General features: G+C 43.0%; 1 protein-coding gene across 2 annotated transcripts in view; it reads left to right on the top strand.

Annotated features, from left to right (window-relative positions):
- Window positions 1-20,540, top strand: part of pde6c (phosphodiesterase 6C, cGMP-specific, cone, alpha prime) — a 38,779-nt gene extending 18,239 nt beyond the window's left edge. For both annotated transcript variants that reach the window (XM_080205541.1, XM_080205542.1), the window contains exons 9-22: window positions 659-808; window positions 2,281-2,424; window positions 2,519-2,584; window positions 2,698-2,844; window positions 3,754-3,861; window positions 3,983-4,092; window positions 10,250-10,337; window positions 10,469-10,569; window positions 12,630-12,737; window positions 12,828-12,891; window positions 15,110-15,184; window positions 15,446-15,529; window positions 18,580-18,733; window positions 19,754-20,540. In XM_080205541.1, coding sequence (XP_080061667.1) covers window positions 659-808; window positions 2,281-2,424; window positions 2,519-2,584; window positions 2,698-2,844; window positions 3,754-3,861; window positions 3,983-4,092; window positions 10,250-10,337; window positions 10,469-10,569; window positions 12,630-12,737; window positions 12,828-12,891; window positions 15,110-15,184; window positions 15,446-15,529; window positions 18,580-18,733; window positions 19,754-19,836 — 1,482 coding nt within the window. In that variant the 3' untranslated portion in view covers window positions 19,837-20,540. The remainder of the gene's footprint in view (window positions 1-658; window positions 809-2,280; window positions 2,425-2,518; window positions 2,585-2,697; window positions 2,845-3,753; window positions 3,862-3,982; window positions 4,093-10,249; window positions 10,338-10,468; window positions 10,570-12,629; window positions 12,738-12,827; window positions 12,892-15,109; window positions 15,185-15,445; window positions 15,530-18,579; window positions 18,734-19,753) is intronic.
- The last annotated feature ends 1,297 nt before the right edge of the window (window positions 20,541-21,837 follow it).

The following is a 21,837-nucleotide window of genomic DNA, read 5'->3' as shown; positions in this document are numbered from 1 at the left end:
CTCACAGCGCCAGGGCTGGATTCCCAGCTTGGGCCACTGTCTGTGTGGAGTCTGCATGCTCTCCCATGTCTGTGTGGGTTTCCTCTGGGTGCTCCGGTTTCTTCCCACAGCCTGACTAGACATGCTAGTTAGGTGCATTGGCCATGCTAAATTCTCCCTCAGTGTACCCGAACAGGCGCTGGAGTGTGGTATGGTGACTAGAGGATTTTCACAGTAACTTCATTACAGTGTTAATGTAAACTTGTGACAATAATAAATTAACTTCAAATTTTAAATTAAGCAGATAGATTAAACAAATATATCCATATATTGCATATATTTGACATGATTCAATTCCAATACTGAACTTGTCATTGGGACTATAGAAATAATGAAATTAAAATTATAGCAAGTATTTCAATATTTGTTATCCTGTTTATATCATAACAGCATTTTTCCAATTTGAAATAAATGTAAATTATTTTCTGGCACACAAGATACTAAATTTCACTTACTGCTAGTTGAGTGTAACTGACAAAAATAATAGTGCATATATAAAAGACTTTATGGTCAAGTTTTGGTTTATTATATGTCTTCATTCTACTCACTTCTACGTTTCCTCGTTTGAACTCATTGCTGTACTATCACTTCCTAATTCTCTGATGGATTTCTTTGCTAGAAAGACCCGGTGGATGAAACAGGCTGGGTGATAAAAAATGTCTTGTCGTTGCCAATTGTGAATAAGAAAGAAGAGATAGTGGGAATAGCTACATTTTACAACAGGAAGGATGGAAAACCGTTTGATGAGTATGATGAACAGATCACTGAAGTATGTACCACTGAATATGTTTGTTTGTTTGTCTGTCTGATGGCATCTTCATCATTTCGGAATTCATTTCTTGACACCTTCTCCTGGTTGGAAAGGAACCAGGACTGGGTCCACAAATGTGTTTTCCAATCCTGATTGAGTAATATTATATTTGGATGGTTGTGGTGGGGGCATTGCCATCTGTTGACAGATTTCAGAGTCTATGGAAAGAGAAGTCAACTGAATTCCCCACTGTCAACATCCTTGGGGTTACCATTGACCAGAAACTTAACTGGACGTGCCACATAAACACAGTGACTGCAAGAGTAGGTCAGAGGCTAGGAATACTGCAGCAAGTATCTCACCTCCTGACTCCCCAAAGTCTATCAATCATCTTCAAGGCACAAGTCAGGAGTATGATGGAATATCCCCCTCTTGCCTGGATGGGTGCAGCTCCAACAACATTCAAAAAGCTTGACACCATCCAGGACAAAGCAACTCACTTCATTGGCACCCCATCTACAAACATCCACTCCCTTCACCACCGATGCTCAGTATCAGCAGAATGTATTACCTACAAGATACACTGCAGCAATTCACCAACGATCCTTAGACAGCACCTTCCAAACCCACAACCACTTCCATCTGGAAGGACAAGGATACATTGGAACACCACCACCTGCATGTTCCCCTCCAAGACACTCACCATACTAACTTGGAAATATATCGCCGTTCCTTCACAGGGTCAAAATCCTGGAATTCCCTCCCTAATGGCATTGTGGGTCAACCCACAGCTCATGGACTGCAACGATACAAGAAGGCAGCTCTTCACCACCTTCTCAAAGGCAACTAGGGATGGGCAATAAATGCTGGCCAGCCAGCGCTGCCCGTGTCCCACAAATGAAGAAAACGTGACCACTGATACATGATGACCTGCTGAGATTGGCTTCTTCTGAAGCAATCAGCTCTCTGAGATCCCAGTTAGACAGAATTGGCGGATGGTGGAACCAGTAATGGGGGTGGGAGGGGGAGGGGGTGGCAGGTATGGCATTTGTGCAAAGCAGGGAGCGTGAAACTTTGAAAATCATTCCCTCATCTTGGAGTCCTCAGTCTGTCTCTCTGGTACTCCCACAGTCTTTGTTCAGTGGGGGCTTAGGCACAGAACACAGGTCCTCACTCTCTCGCCATTCTTTGCCCAGGCATCAAGTCTTCCCTCCCAAAGAACCTCAGAAATCCCAGGACAACAATTCTTTATTTATTTGCGTCATTAGTAGGCTTACAGTAAATTTACTGTGAAAATCCCCCAGTCACCACACTCTGGTGCCTGTTTGGGTTTTGAGAACAGTAATTTGAGAACAGTGTTTGGGTTTTGAGAATATTTGACCTGTATTTGTCTGTACACTGCGCAAGAAACAATAATTTTCACTGCATACCAATACCTAATGACGATAATAAATCAAATGTACATAAATGTAGTTGTTTGCTTGCTTCAGACCCTGACACAGTTCCTGGGATGGTCACTTCTCAACACTGACACCTATGATAAAATGAATAAGTTGGAGAGCAGGAAAGATATTGCTTCGGAAATGCTGATGTATCATTCAAAGTGCACCGACAAAGAACTTCAAACCATTCTGGTGAGTGTGGCGATAGCCTCTTTGCATTAATTCACATGAAGGAACAAGTGAAATTGAAATCTTTCCAACAATGTTGTGTCCTACCTTTCCACAGAAGACAAAAGAGAAATTGAACAAGGACACTGTGGAATGTGATCAGAAAGAAATGATTAGGATCTTGGTAGGTCACAGTTTGTAATTTCTTGTATAAAGCCCGCTGCCAAGAAGCATAAAAGAACAGAGGGACACTAACCTTCTTCAGACGTCTCACTACAGCTTGAATTTTACTCACAGGAAGAAGAACTACCTGATCCAAGTAATGCCGAGCTCTATGAATTCCACTTCAGTGACTTGGATGTTTCAGAGTTTGACCTGATCAAGTGTGGAATTCGATGCTTCTTTGAAATAAATGCAGTCGTAAAGTTCAAAATACCAGCAGATGTGAGTCCTTCAAATCCAGTTTTTGTTGCAACCCGTTACTTTGCAAAGCAACATCTAATCTGCTTTTTACTTTCGCCTTCTAATTTGGATCCCAGACTCCAGTCTCTGGGGTCAGGGGTCTGAATTCTTGGGCTGTCTTGCAGTCCAGCAGCAGACCCTTACATCCAGATAATGGGGGGTCAGTGAGTTTGTTACAGGGTACAGACTTAACACCAAGAGTTAGATAAAACTCAGGAATCTGGATAAAAAGACCATCATGAAAGTGGATTTGGGCTTTCTCGCTGGTGCACTGAGATGCCACTGAGAAGGGGATGACTAGGATTGCCACTGATCCTTTGATTCAGCTTTTCTGCAGATTCCTTAAAGCAACCAGACAGACAGTAATTTTGCTCTCCCCAGCTCACCAGCTCAATGTAAAGGAGGCTGAAAACTAATATCTGGGGTGTCTTGGGCCTCACTGTTCAGGCACAGTGATTAGTAATAGAATCACTACTGTGCAGAAGGAGGCCATTCGGCCCATTGAGTCTGCACTGACCGCAATCCCATCCAGGCTCTATTCCTGTAACCCCACATATATTTACTCTGTTAATCCCCCTGACACTAGGGTCAATTTAACATGGCCAATCCACCTAACCTGCACATCTTTGGATTGTGGGAGGAAACCGGAGCACCCGGAGGAAACCCATGCAGACATGGGGAGAATGTGCAAACTCCACACAGATAGTCACCTGAGGCCGGAATTGAACCTGGGTCCCTGGCGCTGTGAGGTGGCAGTGCTAATCACTGTGCCGCCTGTTTAATCTGTTTGTCTCTCTGCATGGACAAAGATTGGAGTGCCTGAATTTCTCGGAGGTTGTCCTTTCGTATTGCTTGACATCTTTGTTCGAAATGCCCTGTGTTTTGCATCAGGTACTGACTCGATGGATGTTCACTGTCAGAAAAGGTTACCGCGACATCACCTACCATAACTGGCGACATGGATTCAACGTGGGACAAACTATGTTTACACTTCTCATGGTAAGATACGAGGCTTCAAATGGATCAGAGGCTGGGCAATTTCAACACACACATTTACAAAAGGGCATTAGTTTTAGTTAGTTCTCACTGTATTTTATAAACTTTCAAATCCACTCTGCAGACAGGTAAAATAAAGAAGTACTACTCCGATTTAGAAGCTTTCGCTATGATTACAGCAGCATTTTGCCACGATATTGATCACCGAGGCACCAATAATTTGTACCAGTTGAAGTAAGTGAAACTGATATTAATGTCTAATAGATTCACGCCTTGACCATAAGGTATAGGAACAGAATTAGTATTCAGCCCATCGAGTCTGCTCCACCATTCAATCATGGCTGATTAGTTTCTCAACCTCACTTTCCTGCCTTTCACCCGTAATCTTTGACCTCCTGACCAATCAAGAACCTACCTCTGTCTTAAATGACTCAATGACCTGGCCTCCACAGCCCTCTGTGGCAATGAATTCCATAAATTCCCCACCTTCTGGCTGAAGAAATTCCTCCTCATCTGGGTTGTAAAGGGTCATCCCTTTACTCTGAGTCACTGATAAGACTGGTATTTATTGCATGTCTGCAATTTTCCATGGGAACGTGATCTACTGCTGCAGTTGCAGAATGCTATTGGTTAGCCATTTCTGGATTGTAACCAGTTGACAAAGAAATACATCACTGTTCCTTCAATTCAAGATGGTATATAACTTGAAAGGGAACTTGGAAGGGGGTGGCATTCCCTGACATCTCCAGGGTGGTGGAGCTCTTGGGTTTGATGCGATCAGATAAGCCTTGTCAGCTTGATGAATGCTGTAGATATTGCACAGTGCGGGTGGAGGAAGAGATTGGATGTTTAAGTCAGGGGATAAGAAGCCAATCAAATGGATTACGTTGTTTGTCTTTCTTGGGTGATCATGGAACCAAACCCATCCAGACAATGGAAAATATTTTACCATCTACAAGGCATGTCCTGAGTGTGATGGAGAGGCTTTGGGAAGTCAGGACGTGAGCTATTAGCCACCAAATCCCCAGCCTCTGACCTGCTGGAATACTACAGTAAGAAATCTCACAACAGCAGGTTAAAGTCCAACAGGTTTATTTGGTAGCAAAAGCCACTAGCTTTCAGAGCGCTGCTCCTTCATCAGGTGAGTGGGATTTCAGTTCACAAACAGGGCATATAAAGACACAGACTCAATTTACAAAATAATGAACATAAGAACATAAGAAATAGGAGCAGGAGTAGGCCATCTAGCCCTTTGAATGGCGGGGCAGGCTCAATAAGATCATGGCTGATCTAAAGTGGCTTAGTTCCACTTTCCCGCTTTCTCCTCATAACCCTTAATCCCCTTGCCTACCAAAAACCTATCTACCCGAGTCTTAAATATATTTAGCGAGGCAGCCTCCACCACTTCAACGGGCAGAGAATTCCAGAGATTCACCACCCTTTGAGTGAAGAAGTTCCTCCTCAACTCCGTTCTAAACTGTCCCCCCCTTATCTTGAGGCTGTGCCCTCTAGTCCTACTGTCCTTTCTGAGCGGGAAGAACCTCTCAGCCTCTATGCTATCCATCCCATTCAACATCTTATACGTCTCAATAAGATCCCCCCTCATTCTTCTAAATTCCAACGAGTACAAGCCCAGTCTATTCAGCCTCTCTTCATAGTTCAACCCCCTCAACTTCGGTATCAGCCTGGTGAACCTCCTCTGCACTCCCTCCAAGGCCAAAATATCCTTGCGCAAGTGCGGCGACCAAAACTGCACACAGTACTCCAGCTGCGGCCTCACCAGTGCCCTGTACAGCTGCAGCAAGACCTCCCTACTTTTATATTCAATCCCCCTCGCTATGAAGGCCTTCCTGACCACCTGCTGCACCTGTAGACTGGGTTTTTGCGACTCATGGACAAGGACCCCCAGGTCCCTCTGCACCGTAGCATGCTGCAGCTTTTCGCCCTTTAAATAGTAGTCCCTCCTACTATTATTCCTGCCAAAGTGGATAATGGTTGGAATGTGAGTCTTTACAGGTAATCAAGTGAGTGGAGAGAGGGTTAAGCACAGGTTAAGGAGATGTGTATTGTCTCCAGACAGGGCAGTTAGTGAGATTTTGCAAGCCCAGGCAAGTCATGGGGGTTACAGATAGTGTGACATGAACCCAAGATCCCGGATCAGGCCATTCTCATGTGTGCGGAACTTGGCTATCAGTCTCTGGTCAGCACACTATGTTGCGCTTACCCGAGGATCAGAGGCCGAGTGCCTGTGACTGCTGAAGTGTTCCTCAACAGGAAGAGAACACTGTTGCCTGGGAATTGTTGAGCGGTGTCCATTCATTTGTTGTCGTAGTGTCTGCATAGTTTCCCCAATGTACCATGCCTCGGGACATCCTTTCCTGCAGCGTATCAGGTAGACAACGTTGGCCGAGTTGCAAGTGTATGTACTGCGTACCTGGTAGATAGTGTTCTCACGTGAGATGATGGCATCCGTGTTGATGATCCGCCGTGTCTTGCAAGGGTTGCTATGGCAGGGTGTAGTGTTGTGGTCACTGTTGTCCTGAAGGCTGGGTAGTTTGTTGCGGACAATCGTCTGCTTGAGGTTGTGCGGTTGTTTGAAGGCAAGAAGTGGGGGCATGGGGATGGCCTTGGCGAGATGTTTATCTTCATCAATGATATGTTAATGGCTCCGGAGAAGATGTCATAGCTTCTCCACTCCGGGTAAGTCCTGGTCGACGAAGGGTACTCTGTCCGCCGTGTCCCGTTTGCCTTCTGATGTCAGTGCGGTTTTTCGCTATGATGCCTCGGAACTGTTGATTGATGAGTCGAGCACCATATCCTGTTTTATGAGGGCATCTTTCAGTGTCTTGAGGTGTCTGTTGCGATCCTCCTCATCTGAGCAGATCCTGTGTATACAGAGGGCTTGTCCGTAGGGGATGGCTTCTTTAACGTGTTTAGGGTGCAAGTTGGAGAGGTGAAGCATCGTGAGGTTATCCGTGGGCTTGCAATACAATGAAGTACTGCGGTGACCGTCCTTGATGGAGATGCATGCGTCCAAGAATGCAACCGATTCTGGAGAGTAGTCAACTGGTTGTTGAAGATTGTTGACTGGTTGTGTCTGGATGAAGAACTGGTTGTTAAAGGTTGTTGATTGGTTGTCAATGACCAGCTTTCATCCAGACACACAGAACAGCCATGAGGACCAAATTTGCACCTCAATATGCCAACATCTTCATGCACAGGTTAGAACAAGACCTCTTCACCGCACAGGACCTACAATCGATGCTATACGCTAGATACATCAATGACACTTTCTTCCTTTGGACTCATGGTGAACAATCACTGAAACAACTATATGATGACATCAAGTTCCATCCCACCATTAGACTCACCATGGGCCACTTTCCGAAATCGGTTGCATTCTTGGACACAGGCATCTCCATCAAGGACTTCACTGTACCACAAGCCCACAGATAACCTCACGATGCTCCACTTCTCCAGCTTCGACCCTAAATATGTTAAAGAAGCCATCCCCTATGGACAAGCCCTCCGTATACCCAGGATCTGCTCAGATGAGGAGGATCGCAACAGACATCTCCAGATGCTGAAAAGTGCCCTAATAAGAGCAGGATGTGGCACTCAACTCGTCAACTGTCCTGTCTAGAGACAAGACACACCTCTTTAACCTGAGCTTAACCCTCTCACCACTCACATTGTCTGTACCTTTAAGACTTGATTACCTGTAAAGACTCGCATTCCAACCATTATTTTGTAAATTGAGTTTGTGACTTTATATGCCCTGTTTGTGAACTGAAACCCCACTCACCTGATGAAGGGGCAGCGCTCCGAAAGTTAGTGGCTTTTGCTACCAAATAAACCTGTTGGACTTTAACTTGGTGTTGTGAGACTTCTTACTGTGTTTACCCCAGTCCAACGCTGGCATCTCCACATCACTGCTGGAATAAACCACTGATTTTTATGTGATTGGTGATCTCCAGGATCCCAAACCAAAAAAGAGAAAATGCTGGAAAATCTCAGCAGGTCTGGCATCCTCAGATCCTTGATTCATTTTCCAGCATTTGCTTTTTTGGTTTCAGATTCCAGCATCCACAGTAATTTGCTTTTATCCAGTGATCGCCAAGATGATGAGGGCAGATGTCATTGCCTGAGGAATTTTCATATGAGAGGAGATTGGATCGACTTGGTCTGTATTCACTGGAATTTAGAAGAACAAGAGAGGACCTCATTGAAATGTATAAAATTCTGACAGGGCTGGACAGACTGGGTGCAGGGTTGTTGTTTCCAATTGGCTGAGGAGTTTGGAACAAGGGGTCATAGTTTCAGGCATAGGCCATTTAGAACTGAGATGAGGAAAAACTTCTTCACTCACAGAGGGCGGTGAACCTGTGAAATTCTCTATCACCGCAGGCTGGACCTCAAGGATAGTGCAAGAGAAATGACACAATCAACAAATAGAATCAGATTGTGATCTGCAGTCCTCTGCATCTTCAGTTAGTTATGTTCTGTTAAAAAGCCACCAAAGAAACATTGCCATTTACTCCGGAACCTCTTTTGAACACCAAATCACTGAATATATTTAAGAAGGAAATAGATAGATTTCTCGACTACCCACTGAGTGAAGATATTTCTCCTAATCTCAGTCCTAAATGGCCTTCATCTGAGACTGTAACCCCTTATTTTAGACCCCTCAGCCAAAGGAAACAACATCCCTGCATCCAGTTTAGCCCTATCAGAATTTTATACACTTCAGTGAGGTCCCCTCTTGTTTGTCTAAATTCCAGTGAATAAAGGCCTAGTCGACCCAACCTCTCCTCATATGACAATTCCTCAGATAATGCCGTCTGCCCTCAAGGAAGGTGTCAAGAAAGAACGCTGAAATATGGCGTTGAGATAGAGGATCAGCCATGATCATGTTGAATGGTGGAGCAGGCTTGCCTACTTCTGCTTCTACTTTCTATGTTTCTAAGTTTCTATGAATTGTGAACGGAATGAACACTGCGTTCATCAACAAACAGCCCCAATTTTGACAATAAACTTAAAGGAAGGTCATTGATGAAACAGTTGAAGATAGTTGGGCCTAGGGTGTACATGGGTGATATACTCAAAATCGACACAGAATCTTTATTGTAAGTACGTGATAGTAATGAATAAGAAAATAATACCAGTCCTTTATCAAACTTTTTCACTAACCATGTTGAATAATCTGTACTGATGCATGTGGAGACTAAACCAAAAAGTGTCAGAAAATTCAATTCAATATAAATTCATCTAGAGAAGGAAAAATAAAGAGAAGGAAAGAAAAATGTAAATAAGAGAGAAAGATGGAAGAGACAGAAAGAAAAAGTAAAGAAAAATAACTTTTGGATTTATTCCTCAATAATGGTGAATGCCAATAGCCTCACTATTATTCATACTGCAAAATCCAACCCAATGCTGTCTTAAAGCAGGGTGGTAAGCACCCACAGCGCCAGGGATCAGGGTTCAATTCAGGCCTCAGGTGACTGTGTGGAGTTTGCACATTCTTACCGTATTTAGAACATAAGAACATAAGAAATAGGAGCAGGAGTATATATCGCTCAATATTTTTAAGACGCGGGTTGATGGGTTTTTGATAAGAGAGGGGATTAAGGGTTATGGGGAGAGGGCGGGAAAGTGGAAATGAGCAGCGACAGATCAGCCATGATCTTATTGAATGGCGGGGCAGGCTCGAAGGGCTGGATGGCCCACTCCTGCTCCTATTTCTTATGTTCTTAGGAGTAGGCCATCTCGCCCTTCGAGCCTGCCTCGCCATTCAATAAGATCAAGGCTGATCTGAAGTGGATCAGTTCCACTTTCCCATTTTCTCCCCATAACCCTTAATTCCCCTGTCTATCAAAAACCTATCTACCCGTGACTTAAATATATTTAGCGAGGTAGCCTCAACGGGCAGAGAATTCCAGAGATTCACCACCCTTTGAGTGAAGAAGTTCCTCCTCAACTCCGATCTAAACTGCGCTCCCCCACCGCACCCCTTATCTTGAGGTTGTGTCCTCTAGTCCTTTGCATGGGTTTCCTCTGGGTGCCTCCAGTTTCGTCCCATAGTCCAAAGATGTGCAGGTTAGTTTTATCAGCCATGCTAAATTACTTAGTGTCATGGGGATTAGCATGGTAAATATGTGGGGTTACAGGGATAGGGCCTGGGAGAGATTCTTGTCGGTGCAGACTCGATAGGTCAAATGGCCTCTTTCTGCACTGTAGGGATTCTATGATTCTAATTCTTTACATGTTCTCCAAAACACAAAAAATGACACTTGGCATGGATATTCGAATCGACTACTGATTAGCAATATTGAGATATATGAAGCATATTATAAATTCTGAATCAGAAATTAAAATGATGGCTCAACCACAGATCACAAGCACCCCTAGCACGATTGCATGGGTCTTCTATTTTGGAAAGACATCACCTTGAATACAGTAAAGTGCTGCTTCAGGATGAGGTCAGTGAACCAGATATTTCTGAATATATTAGCAGGACATTTTAATAGAAAAGTGAAGTTTTTTTCTTTTAAATATTCACTAAATTTACATAATGACTTTCCCTCTTTCCCTTTCCTTTCTGAATGGGCAGAGCTTAAACATTTTTCAGAACTTGAACCAACGCCAACATGAAACAGTCATCCATTTAATGGAAGTTGCTATCATTGCCACTGATCTGGCCTTGTACTTCAAGTAAGTGCTCATTTTTGTTATGTTTTCTTTATTGAATGATAATTAGATAGCTGAAGTGGTACAAAAGCCACATTTTCAGAACACTAGATGTTGTAGGAGATAAACTACAAAGAGTGCAGAAAAGATTTACTAGGATGCTACTGGGATTTGATGATTTGAGATATAAGGAGAGGCTGGAAAGACTGGGACCTTTTTCCCCTGGAGCAAATGAGGTTGAGCGATGATCTTATAGAGGTTTATAAAATAATGAAGGGCACAGATCAGCTAGCTAGTCAACATATTTTCCCAAAGGTAGGGGAGTCTAAAACTAGAGGGCATTGGTTTAACGTGAGAGGGGAGAGATACAAAAGGGTCCAGAGGAGCAGTTTTTTCACACAGAGGGTGGTGAGTGTCTGGAACGAGCTGCCAGATGTAGTAGTAGAGGCAGATACAATTTTGTCTTTTAAAAAACATATAGAGAGTTACATGGGTAAGATGGGTATAGAGGGATATGGGCTAAATGCTGGAAATTGGGACTAGCTTAGAGGATCAAAAAAAGGGCGACATGGACAAGTTGGGCTGCAGTGCCTATTTCCATGCTGTAAACCTCTATGATTTCATTAAAAATTTCCTTTAGTCAGAACAACATATTCTGATGAAAGATTCAATGAAGAAAACAAAAACTTCTGGGCACCTACAGAGGAGTGCTCTGGCAACGGGTGAACAGGTGAATAACGACCTGATCCCAAGCACTCGTGCAGTCCAGTTTGAACATGTTGAGGGGCTATATTAGGGCGTTAGAGATGGAGAGGCCAAGGTGGGAGTGAAAGTGTACAATGTTGCTGAGGTGGAAAGAAGCATTTTTTGCCACGGATAGGATGTGGGTTTTAAAGCATAACTCACAAACCCTGCGGGAACCTAAGAATGGATTCACCAAAGAATTTTCAATGGTTAATTCATTGGCAAACACAATTTATTGATGGGAAATGGAATCAGATTTTTTGGGTCTCACTTAAATTTCTTGCTCCACAACGCTGCTTGAGAAATGTAGTGGGCCGGGAAAATCACGCCCATTATTTCTTTACTGACTTCCAATTCCAATTCTCTTCCCAACCTAGTGGTGCACTAAGGCAGGCTTTCATCTGTTTCCATAGCAATTCCTGGAACAAGTCATCAGGCGCTTATGATGACTCCACATTAAGCACGGCTAACCAGGAATCTCTCCCGCTCTTACCACCAGCCATTGGTGTGTTTGAAAACAGCAATCCGTTTGACGACATTATGAAAGCACCTTCCTTGGCCATCAAGTCCTGGGATGGGATTTGAATCCAGAGCTTCTGGCTCAGAGGCAGGGTACTATCTACTTGCGCCACAAAACCACCACACCTTTACTGACTCATCTGCTGCTATTATTTCCAAAATTTCACTTTTTTCTTTTTCCTTAGAACACTATGTTCAATTTGGTTCACTATTCTCCCACAGGAAAAAGTTTACAAATAAAATATGTGTCGGAAGAAGCAACAAGACTGATCCTAGGTTTGAGGGGGATGAAGCACGGCAAGAGATAAGAGAACCAGGAACTGGAAAGAAGATGTTGTGAAACTGGATTTCACAGGAGTATAAACAATTATTAGTTTGGATAAATTAATTATTACTTCAAAGTAAGAAGTCTCACAACACCAGGTTAAAGTTCAACAGACTTATTTGGTGTCACGAGCTTTCAGAGCACTGCTCCTTCATCAGGTGAGCAACTCTTCTGATGAAGGAACAGCACTCCAAAAGCTCATCATTCCAAATAAACCTGTTGGATTTTAACCTGGTTTGTGAGACTACTTACTGCGCCCACCCCGATACCAGCATCTCTATATCATGGCTACTTCAAAGTAAACCAACAGAAGAGGACACAAATGGGAGTAAGTTTAGAAGATAATAAGAAAACCACCTTATGACAAAGAAATGACTGAAATATAGAATCATTTCTGACTTCTAAACGGTAGCATTCTCTCAGTGAAAACAAATTAAAATGGAATTAAATTGAAAATAGACTGCTTTAACAATATACTTTTTGAATCGTTTCACAGGAAAAGGACAATGTTTCAAAAGATTGTGGACTATGTCGAAAAAGCAGAGAATGAGGAAGAGGCCATAAAGTATATTTCTTCTGACTCAACCAAGAAAGAAATTGTTATGTATGTATTTTGCTCTTTACACTTTTTTCAATTTTGCGGAGCAATTTTTTAATGGCTTTTTTGATCCAATACTTTCTCACACTGTTGCAGGGCAATGATGATGACAGGGTGTGACTTGTCGGCTATTACCAAGCCCTGGGAAGTGCAAAGCAAGGTATGCAAACATGCCAGTCTTAACCTTAATGCAGGTGGTAAAATGCACACCTCTGAATTTCCAAACCATCACATTGACAAGTCTGAAAAGACACTTGCTGAGTCTTCCGAGTCGCAGCAATGATGAGCAGATTACTGCTGCACTCGAAAACTCCCCAAATCCAATGGTGCTGCATTTCTTCAGGATCCTCCAATCCCACTGTCAAGGAAATGTGCAGCGCAGCATCCCTGTGGGAACTCTGTTGGATGGGAGTAGAGTTGAGGGGACAGAAAACGTGCCTCCTTTTTATGTACTAGCTGCTGTATGGTAAGTGTAAAGATCCAGATCTATGAATGTTAGTGAATGGATGAGTGGGTGAATGGGTAACTGGGTGAGGGGTGGGTGAGGTAGATACTGGGTGAAATGGGTAAGGTGAGAAGGTGGAGAAATAGGAGGTCGGTGAAGTGGCTAGGTGGGTGAACGGATGAGGTGGTAAGTGGTGAGGTGGGAGATGGGTGAGATAGTCAGTGGGGTGAGTAGGTTAGGTAGTCAGTGGGCATTTGGGAGAGGTGGTAAGTGGGTGAAGTGGTAGGTGGATGAGTGAGTGGTCAGGTCAGGCAGTAGTTGGGTCAGGTGGTCAGTGATTAGTTGAGTCCACTCGGGGGGATTTTCTGTGAAATCTATCTTTGCAAAATCTTTTTATGTCTGTGCTTCTCCTGTCTCTTCTCAAACTTAGAATCACTCTTGTTGCACCTTTCTACATGTGTTCTATTTGTAAGCTTTTGTTTCTGTGGAACAGTGAACGAAACTGAGCATGGTGTTCTAGGTTATAAAGTGGCTGGCTGTGTAATTGGGTTGTTGGGAGGATAATGCAGGGTCAGGTGTTAAGGGGCTGATGGGGATTGAATCATAGAATCCCTAGAATGCAGACTGAGGCCATTCAGCCCATCGGGTCTGCACCAACTTCTATCCCACCCAGGCCTATTCCTGTAACATCACATATTTACCCTACTAATCCTCTGACACTAAGGGTTAATTTAGCATGGCCAATCAACTTAACCTAGGTCTTTGGACTGTGGGAAAAACTGGAACACCTGGGGGAAACCCACGCAGACATGGGGAGAATATGCAAACTCCACATAAACAGTGACACAAGGCAGAAATTGAACACAGGTCCCTGGCACTGAGGCAACAATGCTAACCACTAAGCCACTGTGCTGCCCTGGATGGATGTGTAATTACTGACAATCTGGAGACTGGAAGATTTGGCCCAATGTGAATATAGTATTACATTTTAAAGTTATTATTAACAATTGCTTATTGCTGTTTGGTTCTACAAAACTTGAGTACCTCTGAAAAAGGAGATGTGTAGAAGATTTTTGTCTTGCACTCATCAGCACAATGGCAAGAATACCAGTGTATGAGGAAAACAATAACTCATACTGTATGAGAGGAGAATGCTGATTGGCTGGCAAGTGGACTCTGATTGGTGGCAGTGTTACCATAAAGGATGCACTAGTTGATGGTAACTATTGATGATGTGTTACGGGTCCAATTGAGGCATTCAAGAGGGCATGAGTCAATTACTTGAATAGAAACAATGTACAGAGGTATGGGGAAAAGTCACAGGACTGTGGGGTGACATGTGGCACAGTGGTTAGCACTGCTGCCTCAAGTGCCAGGGACCCAGTTTCCTCCAGCAGTCCAAAGATGTGTGGGTTAGGTGCGTTAGCCTTACTAATAGCCCATTAATGTCCCGAGATACGTAGCAGGATAAATATGTGGGGATAGGGTCTATGTAGGATTGTTGTCAGTGCAGACACAACACTGCACTCCTTCTGCACTGTCGGAATTCTATAAAGAGCTGTTTAATTTTGGTCGTGGTGTCATTTACAAATGCCAGGTTGATGCATTTTGTTATAGTTTATATATTTTATAAATAAATGTGCCGATGCTGCGTTCAGCTATTGTTCGGGAAACTGTGACCCGAGAATTTCAAAGGAAACTCAAGCTTTCAGTTTTTGACACGTGGAAATGTTGAATTTTATGTACATTTAAATGGCCTTGAATTTACTTTATGCCAAATTAGTGCAGAGATGTCCTCACTGTGTCCTTTCTTTGCTATGGGATACTTCCAAACAGGATTACAACCATATTTTATCAGAACATTATTTGTATTATGCCATCAATTTGGGGATTTATTTCTTCACTTGTCTTTCATACAGTGTTTTCATTCCAGGTTGCACTTATGGTTGCTAATGAATTCTGGGAACAGGGTGATCTGGAACGGACAGTTTTACTGCAACAACCGATTGTAAGATCGCAATACTTAATGCCTACTTCACATTGTTTCAGGTTGACAGTTAGATAGTGATGTACGTTACACAGAAGGAATTAGCTGAGGAAAACGCAATGAAACACAACTTATATAATTCTGAATTGAACTTTTGTAACACTGCACCAATAAAGCAGCACAGTATATATAACTTTGAGGCTGCGTAACGTAGATACCAATCAATAAAGATTCACTAATGAAATGCACATATCAGATCTTGGCTACTTATTCTTTCCACAGCCCATGATGGACAGAAACAAAGGGGATGAACTCCCCAAACTACAAGTTGGTTTCATCGACTTTGTGTGTACCTTTGTGTATAAAGTAAGTACAATGGCTGTTTTAGTCCCTATCTGATCTGAATTAGAATCATGAAATTGTTGCAGACAGGAGGAGGCCATTCAGCCCCTCATACCTGTGTCAGCTCTCTGCAAGAGTAATCCAACCAGTGTCCTATCCCTCAGCCCTTTCCACCTAGCCCTGCAAGTTTTCTCTCTTCAGCTGATAATTCAATTCCTTACTGAAAGCCACATTAAATCTGGCTTTTCTTAATTAAGCTATGGTTCAATGAGGAAGAAGGCATTGCTGGATCTAGTTCCAGGAGTTGAGTTTGCTTAAGTGGAGGAAGTGTCAGTCGGGGAACATTTAGGGAAGAGCGAATCATAAGGTTTTGGTTAGTTCAGGAAAAGGACACAATCTTATTTGGAGTTGAGTAATTTTATTCACCACCCTAAGGACAGTGTATTCCAGATCCTAAGCGCTTGCTGCATTTAAAACATTTTCTTCATGCTACCACTGGCAAAAGCACCATTCAACTTGTGTCCTCTCGATATTGACCTTCCACCAATGGGAAGAGTTTTTCTCTACGTCAGTATATATCAGTAATGGGCAACCTAGGCTGGTGATTGGGCACCACAGTGGTTAGCACTGCTGCCTCACAGTGCCAGGAACCTGGGTTTGATTCCCGGTTTGGGTCACCGTCTGTGTGGAGTCTGCACATTCTCCCCAAGTCTGTGTGGGTTTCCTTGGAGTGCTCCAGTTTCCTCCCACAGTCCAAAGATATGCAAGTTAGGGTGATTGGCCATGCTAAATTGACCCATGGTGTCAAGGGGACTAGCTAGAGTCAATGCATGAGGTTATGGGGATAGGGCCTGGGTGGGATTATGGTCGGTGCAGACTCAATGGGCTGAATGGCCGTCTTCTGCACTGTATGATCCTATGAATGGGCCACATGAGTGGATCTCCTTCATCTTAGTGGGCCTTAAGATTGAAATTGGGCCTGTTCACCAACAATGATCTTTGAATAAGATTAAATACATTTAATCCAAGCCAAATATTTCATAAGTTATAAAAAATGCTTAATCATTCATATATTACTAGAACTACCATTAACTTCAGGTGCTTAAAATCAAAATTAAAATTAATATTTAGCCTGAAAGGATGCAGCGAGAGTGCAGGGCTTCAAGGTACTTCAACTCTACCAAACCACATCCTCTTTAAAGGCAACACGTTGTTTCATCCCAGTTTTGTCTGCCAGTCTTTGATACATAAAGTTAGATCTGTCCCCACCCACTGAAATCACTCATCTCCAATTAAGATTTTGTTCTTTTCCAAAACTAACATAAACCTTATGATACAATTATATTCCTGAAACTTTCCTTTTCTGACACTTGATCCACCTGACCAAACTCACTCCTGGAATTTAGATCCAGAAATAGTTCCTTCCTCATTTGGACTGTTAACACACTGATCAAAGAAACACTCCTGATCACACTTCAGAACCTCTTCCCCTTGTCCACATTTATGCCTCTACAATCCCAGTCTAAATTAGGGTAATTAAAATTCCACAATATCACTACGCTGCAGTCTATCCACCTCTTCCTAATTTCTCAGCAAATTTGCTCCTCTACATCTTGCCAGCCAGTTGATAGCCTATAGAAAGCACATGGTGTCCAATGATCCCACTATTATTTCTCAATGCTAACCAAACAGATCCTGTCTGTGATTCCTCTGGGACATCCTCTCTCCTATAACATTCTCCTTGATTAACACTGCCACTTTTTCCTCCTTTCTTTCCTTTGTTTCCTTTCCTGAGCAGTCAAACCAGCTTCCCATCTATTGACTGGGCCCTATTTTACCATTTTGATTCTAAGTGCTGGGCAGATTTGAAACAGGAAGTGTTTTAGATCCAGCTTTTAGACCTGTTATCAGGCGTCCCCATATGCAATCTGCCTGCAAAAACATCAGCGATCCGAATGGCCCTGCAGAAGAATATAGGTGGGGCTTAACGCATCCGAAACCCTACAGCTCCTATCGGTGCCTCCAACTGCACATGCGTAGAAACAAAAATGATAGAATGCTGCTCCCCTGCCACATCCCTCCCAGGCTGGTTAATGCCTTCCCCTGGCCCACACAGGTATTGTCCCACCAGTACAACATTACTGACCGCCTTATTCCCCCCTCCCCACACCACTATCCCCTTCCCCCCCCACTGATTTCAGGCACAGTGACAGTGGACACCCTTTCCACCCCCCACTGATCACAGGCGGAGTGGCAGCAGGCCCCACTCCCCAATCTCAAGCAGAGACATGTCGGATGCACACTTACTCACTCACTAACCCTCACTGATGAGGCACCCGAATCGGACTTATTGTCTGTTTTGGGCCGCTTCTGGATGGGTGAACGTGGTGGTAAAGGGGGAAGTGCCGGTAAAGTTGGGTGTGCAACCCATTAAGTCAATTTAAATGTGTGCAGGTGTATTTAAAGGGCTGTTGTGCCTGTTTTGGGCCTTGGTAAAGAGGGAACCGACGCCGAGGTGGGCACGGATCTTGTTACTCGCCTCATGCCCGACTTTACCGAGTTTTGACGCCCGAAAATGGGTGCAACTTGATGGTAAAAATGGTGCCCTCTGTCTACATTTCCAGCTGTCTTGGAACAGCAGCCAGCATAATCAAGGACCCCATGCACCCCGGATATACTCTCTTGCACTTTCTTCTGTTCGGGAAAAAGAAATAAAAGTCTGAGGACATGTACCAACTGATTCAAGAACAGCTCCTTCCCTGCTGCCATCAGACTTTTGAATGGGCCTACCTTATATTAAGCTGATCTTTCTCTACACCCCAGCTATGACTGTAACACTACATTCTGCACTCTCTTGTATCCTTCTCTATGAACAATATGCTTTGTCTGTATAATGTGCAAGAAACAATACCTTATCTAGCAAAATTTAGTACCTGGGCCTATCCTTCTTGAGCCAGGTCTTTGCTTTCACCCTGTTCTATTTACCTTGATAACACTTACATATCCACTAATATTTTAACACTATTACAAGATCACCTTTAAACTGACATTTAATGGCTGGGTGCATTTTGCAGGAATTTTCAAGATTCCACAAAGAAATCACACCAATGTTTGAGGGACTCCAGAACAACCGAGTCGAGTGGAAAACACGCGCCGATGAGTATGATGCAAAGATGAAGCTGATTGAAGAGAAAAGAAAGGAACAGGAAGAAATGGCCATCAAAAAGGGTTAGGAGACTCTTCCATCTGTCAGTTTGCTGAGTTCCAACAAGAATCACTTTACTTAGGTGCACTCTGTATTAAATTACCCAGTTGGCATATTTTTACCTTGTCCTAAACAGAGGAATGAGGAAGTTGAGGATATTTGTTGGTTTATTATAAATTTGCCACTGACTATCAGGGTAATACTTGGAAACCAAAAAATATCACTTCTGCCCTTAAGTCACATTCACCAGGTGCAATATTCAATCCAAAATCCTCAGACACATTTCACACCTACCATTTGCACATCTCTGAATCCTCCCTCACTTGACTCACGACAGTTCTGATGACCCGGAGCCTCCCTTCTCCAAACCCCTGTAAATGGTGCGGCAACACTGAAACTATAACAATCCACAATCCCTTGCTCTTCCTGTCTTCAGTTCTCTATTCTTTTGAGCTGCATAATTATTGTGTTAGAAAATAATAGGCTCTATTTTCCTCCCCTGGTGCAGCTCCAGGAATGCACAAGAAACTCAACACCATCCAAGACAAAACAACCCACATGATTGGCACCACATCCACCACCTTAAACAATCACTCCCTTCACAACCAGTGCTGTGTGTATCATCTATGAGATGTACTCCAGAAGCTCTTCTTTGACAGAACCTTTTACACACCCAACCTCCAAATCTAGCAGATGTATTGGAACACTCTCAGGTTTCTCTCCAAGTCACACACCATCCTGACTTGCAACAACATTGCCATTGTTCCACTGTCAAAAACCTGGAACAGTGGTATACCTAAACCACTTGGTTAAACCACACAGTTCACAATGGTGGCTCACCACCGGTTTCTCAAGTTTAAGAAGGTACGGGCAATATATGTGATGCTCACATCCCCAGAATGAATGAAGAAGTCTTTTGAGATCTTTCTAATCAGATAGTTCATATTGCAGCAGGATGTTTTCACCCTGAGCTTTTGAAAACAAATTTGTATTTCAAGTCTTAAAAACACAACTGAGATCTGACTCGCTTTATCTTCCTGCAGAGGCGAATGGAGAAGTAGGAGGCGGAGACGAAGGAAATGAAGGGAAACGTGGAGGAAAATCCAGGACATGTGAAATATTTTAACAACTTTCCGAATGGACTTGCTTCTGAGGCATATTGTAAACTGTCTAATAACTAGTCCCCAAAAGATACATTGGATCACTAGTACATGTTCAACAAACTTTTAAGCAATAATTTAAAAAATGTTTCTTCCTTGGCAAGGCCAGTATTTATTGCCCATTCCTAATTGACCTTTAGAAAGTGGGGATAAACTGCCTCCTTGAACCATGCAGTGTGGGTACACTCAGTGCTTTTCCTCTTTAGCAGTTTGATGCAACTCAATGGATTGCTACGTCATTTCGGAGAGCAGTTGAAAGTTAACAGTGTTGACGTGGGTGTGGAGTCATGCACAGGCAAAATTGGGTAAAGATGGCCCATTTCCCACCCTGAGTTACATTAGTGAACCCACTGGGTTCTTATGATGATCCAGCAGTTTCATACTCATTGTTAATGAGATTAGCATTCTAGTCCAGATTTATCCATTGATTGAGTTTAAATTCCCTTAGCTACCATGCTGGGATTTGAATTCATGCTTAGAGCATGAGGCCAGGCCTCTGGATGACTGGCCCAGTAATATTACTACTTGCTACCATCCTCCTAAAAAGCTGAAAAAAAGCAAACAACCTGTCACTTCGCTGTAATCAAAAGCCAATCCTACTCCAGTCATGTGATTATTAATAAACTTTAATTGATTTTGTCACATTGCTTATATGTGGCGTAGTTACTTACATCAGAAAATAAACTTTCCATTCAGCACCTCAATCTTGGAATCTATTAATTTCTGTCAGTTGATAGGGATTCATTTTATAGTTACTAGGTTCTAGCTGGTTGACAGATGTACTTAAGTGCCATTGAATATGCAGTTATGACATCCTACAAAGCATGAAGGTCTTCTTGTGCAGTGGATAATGTCCCTGCCTCTAAGCCAGATGGAGTGGGTTTGAACAAATTTATAAAATTCTAACAGGGTTAGACAGGGTAGATTCAAAAAGAATGTTTGGCTAAAATCCTAAGAGAAACAGATCTGTTTTGAGATAACAGAATAAGTTGACTTTATTACATTGGGTCCCAGGATTTTTTATTTCTATTTTGGGAATATATTCCAGAATTCAGTTTGTTTTTCCATGAAACCTAGCCATTTATAACATACAAAATATTAGGGAATGTTACGATGGGAGTGCAATGGGACATGAACTTGCTGTGATTTAAGCTGCAGATAAATGCAATATTCTATCACAGAGTCATTGAGTTGTACAGCACAGAAAAGGCCCTTTGGCCCATCAAATCTGTACCGGCAGTAACTACCACTAAGGCCGTGCTAATTCTATTTTCCTCACTCATTGAATGTTATGATAGTTCAAGTGCTCATTCTAATATTTTTTAAAGGTTGTAAGGTCTCTGGCCTCCACTACCTTCCCAGACAGTGCATTTCAGATTCCCAACACCCTCTGAGGGAAAACGTTTTATCTCAAATCCCATCTGAATCTCCTACTCCTTACCCTAAAACTATGCCCCCTTGTGATCGACTCCCCAGCCAAGAGGAACAGCTGCTCCCCACCCCTTGTAATCTTATATACCACCATCATGTCCCCCCTCAATCTTCTCTGCTCTAAAGAAAACAATCTAAGCCTATCCAGTCTCTCCTGTAGCTCAAATGCTCCATCCCAGGCAACATCCTGGTGAATTCCTCTGTATCTGCTCCCGTGCTATCATATCCTTCTTATCATGAGGTGACCAGAATTGCACACAGCACTCCAGCTGTAGCCTACCCAAAGCTCTATACAACTATACGTTTATAAGTTTATTTATTAGTGTCACAAGTGGGCTTACATTAACACTGCAATGAAGTTACTATGAAAATCCCCTAGTCGCCACATTCCAGTGCCTTTTCGGGTACAAAGAGAAAGAATTTAGCATGGCCAATGCACCTAACCAGCACATCTTTCAGACTGTGGGAGGAAACCAGAGCGCCTGGAGGAAACCCATGTAGATGCTACATTGACAGTGACCCAAGCTGGGAATTGA

This window comes from Carcharhinus amblyrhynchos, chromosome 17 (assembly GCF_965287045.1).
Source record: "Carcharhinus amblyrhynchos chromosome 17, sCarAmb.v2.hapA, whole genome shotgun sequence".
In the NCBI taxonomy this organism is placed as follows: domain Eukaryota; kingdom Metazoa; phylum Chordata; class Chondrichthyes; order Carcharhiniformes; family Carcharhinidae; genus Carcharhinus; species Carcharhinus amblyrhynchos.
The sequence above is the reverse complement of the archived record's forward strand: the minus strand, read 5'-3'. Positions and strand labels throughout refer to the sequence as shown.